The following is a 15,147-nucleotide window of genomic DNA, read 5'->3' on the forward strand; positions in this document are numbered from 1 at the left end:
GTTTAGTTCATTGTCATGTGTACCAACATATAGTGAAAAGCATTTTCTTGCATGCTATCCAGTCAGTGGAAAAACTATACATGATTGCAATCAAGCCGTCCAAAGTGCACAGATACAGAATAAAGGGAATAACGTTTAGTGCAAGATAAAGTTTCTCTAGTTTCCTTTCCCATGACTCAGACTGAAGAAGGGTCACAACCCGAAACATCACCCATTCCTTCTCTCCAGGACACTTGGGGCGCCACATGATGGCAGCCTCTGCCTACAGTCTGTCTGTTTTTCTATCTTGTTTCCCAGTCATCTCCTGGTGAGGATGCGACTATTCTCTGAGTCGTGTCCTCGCCCCCCCCCGCCCCCCCCCCCCCCCCGGCGGCCTACCAACTGGATTGGCGCGGCCTTTTCTGCTGGAGCGGCGCAACGCTGGATACATCGCGGAGCGGGCGATGCCTCACCCGGATCGTCGTTCAAAGCTCTGGAGTGTTGGGCCTGCTGCGTCAACATCGCGGAGCTGTGGTTTGCGGAGCTCCCAGCCGCGGGCGGTGCTGACCAACGTCGCAGAGCATTGGGATCCCTTTGCCGAGGGCCGCCAATGTGAATCTCCGCTCAGCTCGGCCTATGGACTTCGGTAGGAAGTGGCCGATTTGGAGGTCCAAGCCGCTGAGAAAGTTCTCCCGTTCCGACGTCGCAGTTCCATCATCCCGGCGAGAGGGCCTGAGCATTGGGCCGCCCGTAGCGGCGACAGCCGGGGGCACGGGAGGCCCCGACAACAGGTGAACAGAACAATAGAGGAGGATGACTGAACTTTGGTGCCTTCCCTCACAGTGGGAAACTTTGAATCCGCTGTGTGGGGATGTTTATGTTAAAGTCTATCGTGTTCTGTGACCTTTCTTTTTTTTGTATGGCTGTGTGGCAACCACAAATTTCACTGTACCAATTGGTGTACGTGACAATAAATGTCTCTTGTCTTGTCAGAGAGGCTGTCTGTCCTGCTGAGTAAACATAGAAACATAGAAACATAGAAAGTAGGTGCGAGAGTAGACCACCAGGTCCGTCGAGCCCGCACCGCCATTCGCTCATGGCTGAACACTAAACAGACACACTTACCCACAAACAGTAGACACAAGACACAGAACACAAGACACTACCCTCCCCTTTATACCGCTATCACCCCTTTCCACCCCAAAAACCTCGTGATCTCCTGGGAGAGGCAAAAAACCGGATAAAAACCCAGGTCCAATTCGGGAAAAAAATCCGGGAAATTCCTCTCCGACCCCAATCCAGGCGATCGACACTTGTCCAGGAGATCAATCAGGTTTTACTATACTAACCATACCTAGGTCCATATCCCTGCCCTCTCCCCGTAGCCCCTTATCCCCTTGGCAGCTAAAAAACCATCTATTTTAGTCTTAAATATATTTAAAGTTTCTGCTTCCACTGCTCCCTGGGGCAGTGAATTCCATAAATTAACCACCCTCTGGGTGAAGAAGTTCTTCCTCATCTCCGTTTTAAAAGAGCCCCCCCTTATTCTGCAACTATGTCCCCTGGTTCTAGTTTCCCCGATCATTGGGAACATCCTCGGTGCATCCACCCGATCAAGGCCCCTCACGATCTTATATGTTTCAATTAGATCGCCTCTCATTCTTCTAAACTCCAAAGAGTAGAGTTCCAGCCTACTTAACCTTTCCTCATATGTCAATCCCCTCATTGCAGGAATTAATCTTGTAAACCTTCGCTGCACTGCCTCCAGGGCTAGTACATCCTTTCTTAAGTATGGACACCAGAACTGTACACAGTATTCCAAATGTGGTCTCACTAATACTGTGTACAGCTGCAGCAAGACCTCCGTGTTTTTATACTCAATCCCCCTAGCAATAAAGGCCAAAACTCCATTGGCCTTCCTGATTGCTTGCTGCACCTGCATACTAACTTTTAGTGATTCATGTACTAATACCCCTAGATCCCTTTGCGTTGCATTACAACGCAGCTCCTCCTCATTTAGAAAATAACTTGCCCTATCATTTTTTTTCCCAAAGTGAATGACTTCACATTTATTAGTATTAAACTTCATCTGCCAAGTTGTTGCCCACTCACCTAGCTTATCTATATCCTTTTGCAGACTCTTCCTATCCTCCTCATCCCCTACTTTTCCTCCCATTTTTGTATCGTCCGCAAATTTTGATATATTACACTTGGTTCCCTCCTCCAAATCATTTATATAAATTGTGAACAACTGGGGTCCCAGCACCGACCCTTGCGGAACCCCGCTAGTTACCGGTTGCCATCCCGAGTATGAACCATTTATCCCCACTCTCTGCTTCCTATTTGTTAGCCAATCCTCTACCCATGCTAATATATTACCCCCAATCCCATAATGTTTTATTTTTAGCAATAGTCTCTTATGTGGCACCTTGTCAAAGGCCTTTTGGAAGTCCAAGTATACCACATCCACCGGTTCCCCTTTATCCACCCGGGTTGTTACTTCCTCAAAGAATTCGAGCAGATTCGTTAAACAGGACTTCCCCTTCACAAAACCATGCTGGTTCTGTCCGATGAAGTCATGTTTATCCAAGTGCCCCGTTAGTGTTTCTTTAATAATTGTCTCTAACATTTTACCCACCACCGATGTTAGACTAACCGGTCTATAGTTACCCGCCTTCTGTTTACTTCCTTTTTTAAATATAGGTGTTACATTGGCCATTTTCCAATCCACTGGGACCGTTCCTGCCTCCAGGGAGTTTTGGAAAATTATCACCAATGCATCCACAATCCCCACCGCTATCTCCCTCAAGACCCTTGGATGTAATCCATCAGGCCCAGGGGATTTATCCTCCTTCAGTCTCATTAATTTCCCTAATACCACCTCCTTGGTGATCTTAATAGTATTTAGCTCCTCCATTCCTACCGCCCCCTGTTTATCCAAGTAACTCCAGCATTGTGTGTCTCTCTCCGATTAAAGATAGTTTGAAGGATTCCAAGTGAGACAATAGACAAAAGATGCAGGAGTAGGTCATTCGGCCCTTCAAGCCAGCACCACCATTCGCTGTGATCATGGCTGATCATCCACAATCAGTACTGTTCCTGCCTTCTCCCCATACCCTGCATCCTCATAGCATCCTCCTCATAGTTCACACTGCCACCCAGCTTTGTGCTAATGGGCAAATTTGCTAATGTTACTTTTAATCCCTTCATCTAAATCATTAATGTATATTGTAAATAGCTGCGGCCCCAGCACCGAGCCTTGCGGTACCCCACTAGTCACTGCCTGCCATTCTGAAAGGGACCCGTTAATCCCTACTATTTGTTTCGTGTCTGCCAACCAATTTTCTATCCACGTCAGTACCCTTCTGTTAATACCATGTGGTCTGATTTTGCACACTAATCTCCTATGTGGGACCTTATCAAAGGTTTTCTGAAAGTCCAGGCACATTACATCCACTGGCTCTCCTTTCTCCATTTTCCCAGTTACATCCTCAAAAAAATCCAGAATATTAGTCAAGAATAATTTCCCCTTCGTAAATTCATGTTGACTCGGACCGATCCTGTTTCTGCTATCCAAATGTGCTGCTATTTAATCTTTTATAATTGACTCCAGCATCTTCCCCACCACTGAGGTCAGGCTAACTGGTCAGAATTTCGTTTTTCCTCGTCCTCCTTTCTTAAAAAGTGGGATAACATTAGCTACCCTCCAATTCACAGGAATTGATCCTGAATCTGTTGAACATTGGAAAATGATCACCAATGTGTCCATGATTTCTAGAGCCACTTCCTAAGTACCCTGGGATGCAGACCAGCAGGCCCTGTGGATTTATCAGCCTTCAGTCCCATCAGTCTACCCAACACCATTTCCTGCCTAATGTGAATTTTGTTCAGTTCCTCGATCACCCTAGGTCCCCTGAACACTACTACATCTGGGAGATTGTTTGTGTCTTCCTTAGTGAAGACAGATTCAAAGTACCTGTTCAACTCGTCTGTCATTTCATTCTACCATAATAAATTCACCTGTTTCTGTCTTCAAGGGTCCCACATTTGTCTTAACTATTTTTTTCCTCTTTTGCCCTCTCGTACAGCTCAGGACTGCCCTCTGGTACATGCATTGGGAGCCAATGGATGTCCACTGTAAGTGAAGTCTGAATAAGTGTCCAGACCAAAAATGTAATCGATCTATTCCCTGTACAGACTCTGTCTGATCTGCTGAGTTCCTACAGCACTTTGTTTAAGAATAAATGGCAGAAAGAGTGCATTACCTCGCAAACTACACATCCGAACTGCCGGTCATCACGCCCGTCTTATTGGGGATCCTTGGGTCCCACAGTGATTCCCTCGGCTGCCTCAGAACCCATAGAATTGGAGAAGTCAGTCATCCTCACCAATAGTAAAGCATGCTCTCAATGCTGTAAATGACTGGGATACAATCAGAACTTCACAAGAATCAAACACACCCAGTCCTTTAATTAAAATGGTGAATCCATTAATCCAATCATGCAATTATTTTTAATCAATCATACACTATGTTTAAAAAGCAATCCAATTTATGCGGGATTAATTTCAAGTTTATGTCAAGGGCAACACGGTGGCGCAGCGGTAGAGCTGTGACCTCACAGCGCCAGATACCCGGGTTCGATCCTGACGAGTGCTGTCTGTATGGAGTTTGTACATTCTCCCCATGACCTGCATGGGTTTTCTCCGTGAGCTCCGGTTTCCTGCCACACACCAAAGGCGTGCAGGTTTATAGGCTAATTGGCTTGGTAAAAATTGTTTTAAAAAAATGTCCCTCATGTGTGTAGGATAGTGTTGGTGTGCTGACCAAAAGGCCGGTTTTCGCGTTGTGTCTCTGAACTGAACTAAAAGTAAACTAAACTGAATATTCATCGGTCGTTCCGAAGGCTGATAACTGGATGGTTACCAGAGAAAAATAATAGATCATGTTCTACATTTCGCATGGTTACTTTTCAAATGTAAACAATTGTAATCCAAATATATTATAATTTTGTCAGTGATAAATTCAAATTGTTTGCATACAATTGTCCGTAAAGGGAAAAAGAAAGTGTACATATGCACATAAAAAACTCAAGTGTTCAATACAGTCGTCATTCTAGTCGGCGCTAATTCGAAGCATTCGCTTGTTTTCACTTCAGATTCACTTCACACAGGGTCTTCTCAAACCAGCACCTTTGGCAAAATAACAAATGCAGCCACACATACAACCCAGACGCTGAGCTGATGCCGTCATCACAGGGAAGCAGCACCTGCCAATGCGCGCTTCAAGCACGGAAGTCCCGATTCCAATCCACATCAACCATCTATTCAGCCGACACCAGTAGTTCAAACTTTATTTGCATTTGCCCAGCGAGCTGGGTTCCTATGTTCAGCGGGTTGGATTTCAGATTCAGCAGCTTCAGGGAGGGCATAGAATTGAGATTCTCAAGCGGCATCTCTGTAAAAACAGAACAAAAAGATCTTGATGAAAGGAGGAAAAAAAGCTTGCCCTTAAATTGCAATCCGAAGATGGGTCCTGACCCGAGTAGTGGGTAGCAAAAAAAGACATAAAGTGCTGGAGTAACTCAGCGCGTCAGGCAGCATCTCTGGAGAACATAGATTTTGGTCGGGACCCTTCCTCAGTCTGAAGAAAGGTCCCAACCCGAAACGTCTACCCACATCCTCCACAGATGCTGCCTGACCCGCTGAGTTACTACAGCACTTTGTGTTTCGCAAAAGATCATCTTACTCGCTGTAAACTTGCACATCATAAATGTGTGTCATTGTTTGGCCATCATTTCTCCCTCCCCATTAATGCATTCACTTTTGCTGCTGTTTGTGAGATCTTGCTGGGCTAAATCTAAATTCCTGGGCATGCACATCACTGAAGAACTTTCCTGGACCCAGTGCACTGATGAAATTATTTTTAAAAAGCCCATCAATGCCTCTACTTCTCGAGAAGAGTGTGGAGATTCAGTATGTCAGAGAGAACTCTCTTGAACTACTACGAGTGTACAGTAGAAAGCATATTGACCGGTTGTATCTCGGCCTGGTTCAGCAACTTGAATGCCCAGGAGCGAAGGAGATAGCAAAAAGTGATGAACACTGCCCAGTCCACCACGGATACTGACCTCCCCACCAGCAAAGGGATCTACAGGAGTTACTGCCTCAAAAAGGCAGCCAGTATCATCAGAGACCCACACCACCCTGGCCATGCTCTCATTTCATTCCTGACATCAGGAAGAAGGTACTGAAGCCCGAAAACTAATGTCCTTCTTCCCCACAGCCATCAGGCTGTGAAACACTACAACCTCCAAATAAGCTCTGAATTACATGGACTTGGGATCTTTGCACTATTATATCTTGTTTATTTTATGTGTGTATGTATGCACATAGAAATTCCATTATTCTGTTTGGGACATATGACAATAAAACACCCTTGACTCTTATATCAGAGAAAATTGGGAGATACAGCATGTAAAGATGCCCTTCAGTCCACCAAATCTGTACCAACCATAAACTCATTTTTCCACTAATCCTACCCTAACCATTTTATTTTCCTCGTATTCGCATCAATTTCCCTTAATACCATTGCTCCCTTTGCAATCGGGGAAATTTACAGTGACAATTAACAATACCAACCTTCATGTCTCAGTCTGAAGAAGGGTCTCGACCCTAAACGTCACCAATTCCTTTTCTCCAGAGATGCTGCATGACCCGCTGAGTTACTCCAGTACTTTGTGTTTCACTCAATATTCCAGCATCTGCAGTTCAGTGTGTCTCCATGCTGTAAGACTGGCAAGTTTTCCTGAATGTGACATTATCCAAAGCTCTTGGGAGGCACAGTGGCGCAGCAGTAGAGTTGCTGCCTCACATTGCCAGGCTTCGGGTACTGTCTGTGTGTGTAGTTTGTAACGTTCTCCTTGTGACCGTGTCGGTGTTTTCCGGGTGCTCAGTTTTCCTACCACATCCCAAATACTGGATGTGTGGATGTGTAGGTTAATTGACCCTCAGGGAATGGATGATAAAGTGGGATAACATGGAACTAGTTTGAACAGGTATGTTGGAAAGACCTGGAGATGCTGGTTTAAACCGCAGATAGACAAAACGCTAGAGTAACTCAGCGGAACAGGCAGCATCTCTGAAGGAATGGGTGACATTTCGGGTCGAGACCCTTCTTCAGACGGAGTTCCAGGCTCAGCATCAGGCCCACAGCCTCCATACTGCAGACTTGTTGGGCTATCCAATCAGATCAAATAATATGATACATGAATACAAGAAGACAAGCTACAGTCCAATAGGTAGAGCAAAGGGGAAGGTACAGAGTGCAGAATATAGTTCTCAGCATTGTAACGCATCAGTTCCACAGCCAAAGTCCAATGTCTGCAATGGGGTAGAGGTGAATCAGACAGTATCCTAGCTTATGGAATGACCATTCAGAAGCTTGATAACAGAGTGGAAGAAGATGTTCCTGAGTCTGGCGTTGCGCGCTTTCAATCTAGTTGATGATTTGCCCGATGGGAGCAGGGAGACGGCGGTTGGGACAAGTCTTTGATTATGTTGGTTGCTTTTCCAATGCAATGTGAAGTGTAGTTTAGTTAAGTTTAGAGATACGGCGCGGCAACTTCGGCCCTCCGTCCACGCCGACCAGCGATCCCCGCACACAAACACTATCCTACACACACTGGGGACAATAGAAAATCACACCAAACCAATTAGCCTTTAAACCTGTACATCTTTGGAGTGTTGGAGGAAACCGGAGCACCCGGAAGAAACACACACAGGTCATGGGGAGAATGTACAAACTCCGTACAGACAGCACCGGTAGTCAAGATGAACCCGTGTCCCTGGCACTGTGAGGCAGGAACTCTACCGCTGCCCTCACTCACCAGCCTCTCCTTCCCTTCCCTCACCCGCTACCCCCTCCCTCCCTAATACAAACATAGAACATAGAAAATAGGTGCAGGAGTAGGCCATTCGGCCCTTCGAGCCTGCACCGCCATTCAATATGATCATAGCTGATTATCCAACTCAGTATCCCGTACCTGCCTTCTCTCCATACCCCCTGATCCCTCTAGCCACAAGGGCCACATCTAACGCCCTCTTAAATATAGCCAATTAACTGGTCTCAACTACCTTCTGTGGCAGAGAGTTCCAGAGATTCACCACTCGCTGCGTGAAAAATGTTTTTCTCATCTCGTTTCTAAAGGATTTCCCCTCTATCCTCAAGCTGTGACCCCTTGTCCTGGACTTCCCCAACATCGGGAACAATCTTACTGGATCTAGCCTGTCCAATCCCTTAAGAATGTTGTAAGTTTCTATAAGATCCCCCCTCAATCTCCTAAATTCTAGCGAGTACAATCCGAGTCTATCCAGTCTTTCTTCATAATAAAGTCCTGACATCCCAGGAATCAGTCTGGTGAACCTTCTCTGCACTCCCTCTATGGCAATAATGTCCTTCCTCAGATTTGGAGACCAAAACTGTACGCAATACTCCAGGTGTGGTCTCACCAAGACCCTGTACAACTGCAGCAGAACCTCCCTGCTCCTATACTCAAATCCTTTTGCTATGAATGCCAACATACCATTCGCTTTCTTTACTGCCTGCTACACCTGCATGCCTACTTTCAATGACTGGTGTACCATGACATCCAGGTCTCGTTGCATCTCCCCTTTTCCTAATCGGCCACTATATAGATAATAGTCAGCTTTCCTGTTTTTGCCACCAAATAACCTCACATTTATTCACATTATACTGCATCTGCCATGCATTTGCCCACTCACCCAGCCTATCCAAGTTACCTTGCAGCCTCCTAGCATCCTCCTCACGGCTAACACTGCCCCCCAGCTTCGTGTCATCCGCAAATTTGAAGATGTTGCATTCAATTCCCTCGTCCAAATCATTAATATATATCGTAAATAGCTGGGGTCCCAGCACTGAGCCTTGCGGTACCCCAGTAGTCACTGCATGCCATTCTGAAAAGGACCCTTTTACTCCTACTCTTTGTTTCCTGTTTGCCAGCCAGTTCTCTATCCACATCAATACTGAACCCCCAATACCGTGTGCTTTAAATTTGTATACTAATCTCTTATGTGGGACCTTGTCGAAAGCCTTCTGTAAACCCAGATATAACACATCCACTGATTCTCCCCTATCCACTCTACTAGTTACATCCTTGAAAAATTCTATAAGATTCGTCAGACATGATTTACCTTTTGTAAATCCATGCTGACTTTGTCCAATGATTTCACCACTTTCCAAATGTGCTGCTATCCCATCTTTAAAGTAAAGTAAAGTAAAGTAGCCTTTATTGTCATTCAGACCTTGCGGCTGAATCCAAGCTCCGCGAACGGGCCGGTTCAGCTCCGCGGCCCGGGGTGGTCGAAGCCGCCGAAGCTGCGGCCCTCCAGTCCAGAGGACACAGCTGTTGTCGCGGGAGCTCCGCAGAACAGGTCACCAACCTGCGAGCTCCCGACGATGTCGTCCACCGGGCCCGCGGCCGGTCCTCCGAGGTCGGATCGCTGCTGCCGCTGCCGCTGCCCGCTCCGAGGTCTGGTGGTTATTGCCGCAGTCGCTGCCCGCACCGGGGTCGGGTCGCCGCAGCCGCTGCCTGCGCCGAGTTCGGGTCGCCACTGCCGCTGCCCGCTCCGGGGTCGGGTCGCCACTGCCGCAGCCCGCGCCGGGGTCGGGTCGCCACTGCCGCAGCCCGCACCGGGTCGCCACTGCCGCTGCCCGCGCCGGGGTCGGGTCGCCACTGCCGCTGCCCGCTCCAGGGTCGGGTCGCCACTGCCGCAGCTCCGAGGCCGCCAGCTCCACTATTAGGCCTCGGCGCAGGCGGAGACGGAGACGGGGGATACGACAAGAGAAGTCGCATCCCCCCGAAATAAGAGACCAAAACCATGCTTACTCCCCCCCACCCACACACATACACAATAAACCAAAAATGAACTCAAACAGGACAAAAGAACACAAAAAATAAAATAAAAAGACGGACTGCAGGCGAGCCGCAGCTGCTAAGGCAGCGCCGCCATCTTGATAATAACTGACTCTAGCAGTTTCCCCACTACCGATGTTAGACTAACTGGTCTGTAATTCCTCGTTTTCTCTCTCCCTCCCTTTTTAAAAAGTGGGGTTACATTAGCTACCCTCCAATCCTCAGGAACTACTCCAGAATCTAAAGAGTTTTGAAAAATTATCACTAATGCATCCACTATTTCTGGAGCTACTTCCTTAAGTACTCTGGGATGCAGCCTATCTGACCCTGGGGATTTATCAGCCTTTAATCCATTCAATTTACCTAACACCACTTCCCGGCTAACCTGGATTTCACTCAGTTCCTCCATCTCATTTGACCCGCGGTCCCCTGCCATTTCCGGCAGATTATTTATGTCTTCCTTGGTGAAGACGGAACGAAAGTAGTTATTCAATTGGTCCACCATGTCCTTGTTCCCCATGATCAATTCACCTGTTTCTGACTGCAAGGGACCTACATTTGTTTTTACTAATCTCTTTCTCTTCACATATCTATATAAACTTTTGCAGTCAGTTTTTATGTTCCCTGCCAGTTTTCTTTCATAATCTATTTTCCCTTTCCTAATTAAGCCCTTTGTCCTCCTCAGCTGGTCTCTGAATTTCTCCCAGTCCTCTGGTAGGCTGCTTTTTCTGGCTAATTTGTACGCGTCATCTTTTGCTTTGAGACTATCTCTAATTTCCATTGTTATCCACGGATGCACTACCTTCCCTGATTTATTCTTAAAATGCCTTCCATTGCATATCCACCGTCAACCCTTTAAGAATTAATTGTCAGTCAATCTTGGCCAATTCACGCCTCATACCCTCAAAGTTACCTTTCTTTAAGTTCAGAACCATTGTTTCTGAATTAACAATGTCACTCTCCATCCTAATGAAGAACTCAACCATATTATGGTCGCTCTTGCCCAAGGGGCCACGCACAACAAGACTACTAACAGTCTGAAGAAGGGCTTCGGCCCGAAACGTCACCTATTTCCTTCGCTCCAAAAATGCTGCTGCACCCGCTGAGTTTCTCCTGCTAACTAACCCTTCCTCATTACTCAGTACCAAGTCTAGAATAGCTTGCTCTCTCGTTTGTTCGTCTACATGTTGGTTTAGAAAACTATCCCGCATACACTCCAAGAAATCCTCTTCCTCAGCACCCCTGCCAATTTGATTCACCCAATCTATATGTAGATTGAAGTCACCCATTATAACCGTTTTACCTTTGTTGCACGTATTTCTAATTTCCTGTTTGTTGCCATCCCCAACTTCACTACTACTGTTAGGTGGCCTATACACAACACCCACTGGCGTTTTCTGCCCCTTAGTGTTTCGCAGCTCTACCCATATCGATTCCACATCCTCCAAGCTAATGTCCTTCCTTTCCATTGCGTTAATCTCCTCTCTAACCAGCAACGCTACCCAACCTCCTTTTCCTTTCTGTCTATCCCTCCTGAATATTGAATATCCCTGGATGTTCAGCTCCCAGCTTGGTCACCCTGGAGCCATGTCTCCGTGATCCCAACTATATCATAATCATTAATAGCTATCTGCACATTCAACTCATCCACCTTATTACGAATGCTCCTTGCATTGAGACACAAAGCCTTCAGGCTTGTTTTTACAACGCTCTTATCCCTTACACAATTATTTTGAAAAGTGGCCCTTTTTGATTTTTGCCCTGGATTTGTCTGCCTGCCACTTTTACTTTTCACCTTGCTACCTATTGCTTCTACCCCCATTTTACACCCCTCGGTCTCTCTGCTCACACATTTAAGAACCCCACCACCTCTTATTCTCTGTTTACCGTTGTTTTCTTCTTTCCCCCCAACATGTTGCGTCTGATTGCTTCCTTTCTCTGCCTCCTGCCTCACACACTGTCCACTAGCTTTCTCTATTTGATTCCCTCCCCCCCAACCGTTCTAGTTTAAAGTCTCCGCAGTAGCCTTTGTTAATCTCCCCGCCAGGATATTGGTCCCCCTCGGGTTCAATTGCAACCCATCCTTTTTGTACAGGTCACACCTTCCACAAAAGAGGTCCCAATGATCCAGAAACTTGAATCCAATAGATGGAGTCAATGGTGGGAAGTTTCGTGCGTGTGATGGGCTGGGCTACATCTACTGTACAAGTCTCTGAAAACTCTTGGGCAGAGCTGTCCCCAAACCAAACTGTGATGCAACCCGCCAGTGTGCTTTGTGTGGTGCATCTGTAGACGTTTGTACAAGTCACTGGAGACATGCCGAGTTTCCACAGTTCCCTCAGGAAGTAGAGGCGCTGGTGTGCACAGAGTTTAGTAACATAATCTTCCTGCAAACCTCCACCCGGAACGTGCACTGCGCCCGCTTACTCTTTCACTGCTTCTCCACAGCAGAGCTTCTTCAGTTCCACAAGATTGGATTTAGATATTCTCCATTCAGAATATATATATACTTTTTCCCAATTTACATTATTCCACTGTATCTATCATCACTTTTACTAAGATCTCTCTTTCCTTCCAATAGGTTAGTGTTTCTTCTATTTTCTCCTTCTTTCAGATCTCGATGGCCCTGACATTTAATTTATTCGCCTTCTCCACTTACATGCTATTTTAAGTCATCATAAAACCCTCACCACACGACAGCCTTCAGCTTCCAGCTCCGGAGACCATCTCACCCTCGTCTCTCCCGTTTCCTGCTACCTCTCCCTCTCACCACCCTTTGGTTTATTTGTCTCTCCACATCCACTGGTACTTTCCCCTGCAACTACAGATGTAACACCTGTCCCTATACCTCCTCCCTCAATTCTATCCAGGAACCCCAGCAGTCCTTCCAGGTGAGACAGAGATTCACATGCACCTCCTCTAACCTCATCTACTGCATCCCGTGTTCCCGATATGGACTCCTGTACATCGGCGAGACCAAGCATAGACTTGCCGATCATTTTAACGCGCATTCCAACTTCCCTTCCCATTCCCACACCGACCTGTCCATCCTGGACCTCCTCCACTGCAGGATGATGTCCAACACAATTCCAGGAACAACAGCAACAACTCATACTCCACCTGGGTTGTCTACAACCGAAATGTATGAACGTTGAATTTTCCAATTTCAGGTAACCCACACTCCCCATGTTCCTTTCTCTCTCCTTCTGGTTTCCCATCATCTCCCTGTCACCCAGTCTCATTCTCCTCCCTCAACTGGTTCATCTGCCCAACATCCCTCCCTTATCTGGGTCCACATCACCTTCCACAGCAGCAACATCTTGTTTCAAGCACCATCCAGCCTCTGTCTTTCCCTCCCATTCTACTCCCCCCATCAACACGCTTCATCTACCCCCGCTTTGTTCTGATCTTTGCTCCCCTCTGTCTACCCAACTGCCACCATCTCCCAACCCTACTCCACCTATCCCTCACCTTGCTTCATCTGCCCATCATCGCCCTCCTCACCTGGTTCCACTGATGCCCCTACCTCTCCGCTTCTCCTCACCTCTTTATACCAGCGATCTCTCCTCTACCCTCCTGATGTAGGGTCTCGACTCGCAAGGCAGACTCGCCTTTTGCCTGCATAACTGCTGCTTGACCCACTGAGTTCTGTGGTGGCCAAGTTATGTGGTATTTCGAAAGCGGGGATTGTCAGATTCTTGATTTGGACGGGTGTCAGGCATTATGGGGAGAAGGCAGGAGAATGGGGTTGAGGGAAAGATAGATCAGCCGTGATTGAATGGCGGAGTAGACTTGATGGGCCAAATGGCTTAATTCTGCTCCTGTGAACTAATGAGTTCCTCCAGCAGCTCAGCACATACAAACAGGGTGGAAAGGTCAAGGACGTGAAAGCATAGCAGTTACGGTGAGAGGAGCAAAGTAGAAAGGAAAGGTAAGGAGCAGATATTTTTCAAACACAGATGGTGGTAGGGAATAGGAATACTTTGGTTGCTTTCAACAAAGTGGCCTCCGTGTTGTTCTCCTGCATTTGAACATGTGCATATGAAGAATTTGGACAGGCCAGGGTTAGGCTGCGGGTTTCAATGTTCCCTGTAGCCTTATATCCCTGGAAAGTACTGCCAGGGGTGGTGGTCGAAGCCAGATATGACTGTGGCATTTGAGAGGCTTTTAAATAGGCACATGGATCTGCAAGGATTGGAGGGACATGGATCACGTGCAGGCAGTGATTAGTTTAAGTTGACATCACGTTCCCCACGGACATTGTGGGCCGAAGGGCCTCTTCCTGACCAGTATTGTTCTTATGTTCTAAACTGTGGACATTGGGACAGGTCGGAGTCTGTGCATCTTTTTGCAAATTACTCATCTCCTGATGCCTCAAAATCTTACAACAAAATGCAATTATGAAACCCCAACAGAACATCCCCAACTGCAGGGGCAGTCAGTGTTTGACCAGTCCACCACCTACATGCACCTTTGGACTTTAGACTTACAGAGTGGAAACATGCCCATCGGCCCACCAAGTCCATGCCAACCATCGATTCCCCCCCCCTGTACACTAGCACTATCCTACGCACGAGAGACAATTTACAGAACACAATTAACCTACAAACCTGCACATCTTTAGAGCGTGGAAGAAAACCGGAGCACCCGAAGAAAACCCACGCGGTCATGGGGAGAACATGCAAACTGCGTATAGACAGCACCCGAAGTCAGGATCGAACCCGCTGTTAGGCAGCAACTCTACCGCTGCGCCACCGTGCTGCCCTCTCCTGCTACACACCATCAGCAGTGTGCATCACCCTTTCATCGTGGCTGGGTTTTAATACTGACACTGTCAAGCCCGCAGTGGTGTGGTGGGTGTCCCTTCACCAGAAGGATTGCGTGCGCTGAAGGCAGCAGCTTGCCGTCACCTTCTGAACCACGTCTGAACCATGAATAAGTGGACGGAGTCAGCTGAACCGCTCACCAGTGATCTCATTTGCCTCCAGGTTGATGATTTCCAGTGCTGCCAGCTCAGTCAGCTGGTGTGGGAATTCAGACAGCTTGTTTCGCGCCAGGTTTATGCTTTTCAGGTGTGTCAGAGTCTTCACTTCGTCGGGCAGCTTTTTCAGGAGGTTGCCCTCCAGGTTCAACTCTGAGGACATAAACACAGCAACTTAACAAAACTGAAGAGAGAGGCAGAAAAGAAAATCCAAAGAGAGAGAAATAACTAGAAAGGCAAGATGCTGGAGTAACT

The 15,147-nt window shown here is 47.1% G+C and overlaps 1 protein-coding gene across 3 annotated transcripts in view; it reads right to left on the reverse strand.

The window, feature by feature from the left end:
* Positions 1-4,419: 4,419 nt before the first annotated feature.
* Positions 4,420-15,147, reverse strand: part of lrrc20 (leucine rich repeat containing 20) — a 40,283-nt gene continuing 29,555 nt past the window's right edge. For all 3 annotated transcript variants that reach the window (XM_033012486.1, XM_033012487.1, XM_033012488.1), the window contains exons 4-5: positions 14,878-15,045; positions 4,420-5,434 (exon numbers count right to left, since the gene is read on the reverse strand). In XM_033012486.1, the coding sequence (XP_032868377.1) occupies positions 5,301-5,434; positions 14,878-15,045 (302 nt within the window). In that variant the 3' untranslated portion in view covers positions 4,420-5,300. The remainder of the gene's footprint in view (positions 5,435-14,877; positions 15,046-15,147) is intronic.

The sequence above is a fragment of the Amblyraja radiata genome, chromosome 37 (genome assembly GCF_010909765.2).
Source record: "Amblyraja radiata isolate CabotCenter1 chromosome 37, sAmbRad1.1.pri, whole genome shotgun sequence".
Classification (NCBI taxonomy): Eukaryota; Metazoa; Chordata; class Chondrichthyes; order Rajiformes; family Rajidae; genus Amblyraja; species Amblyraja radiata.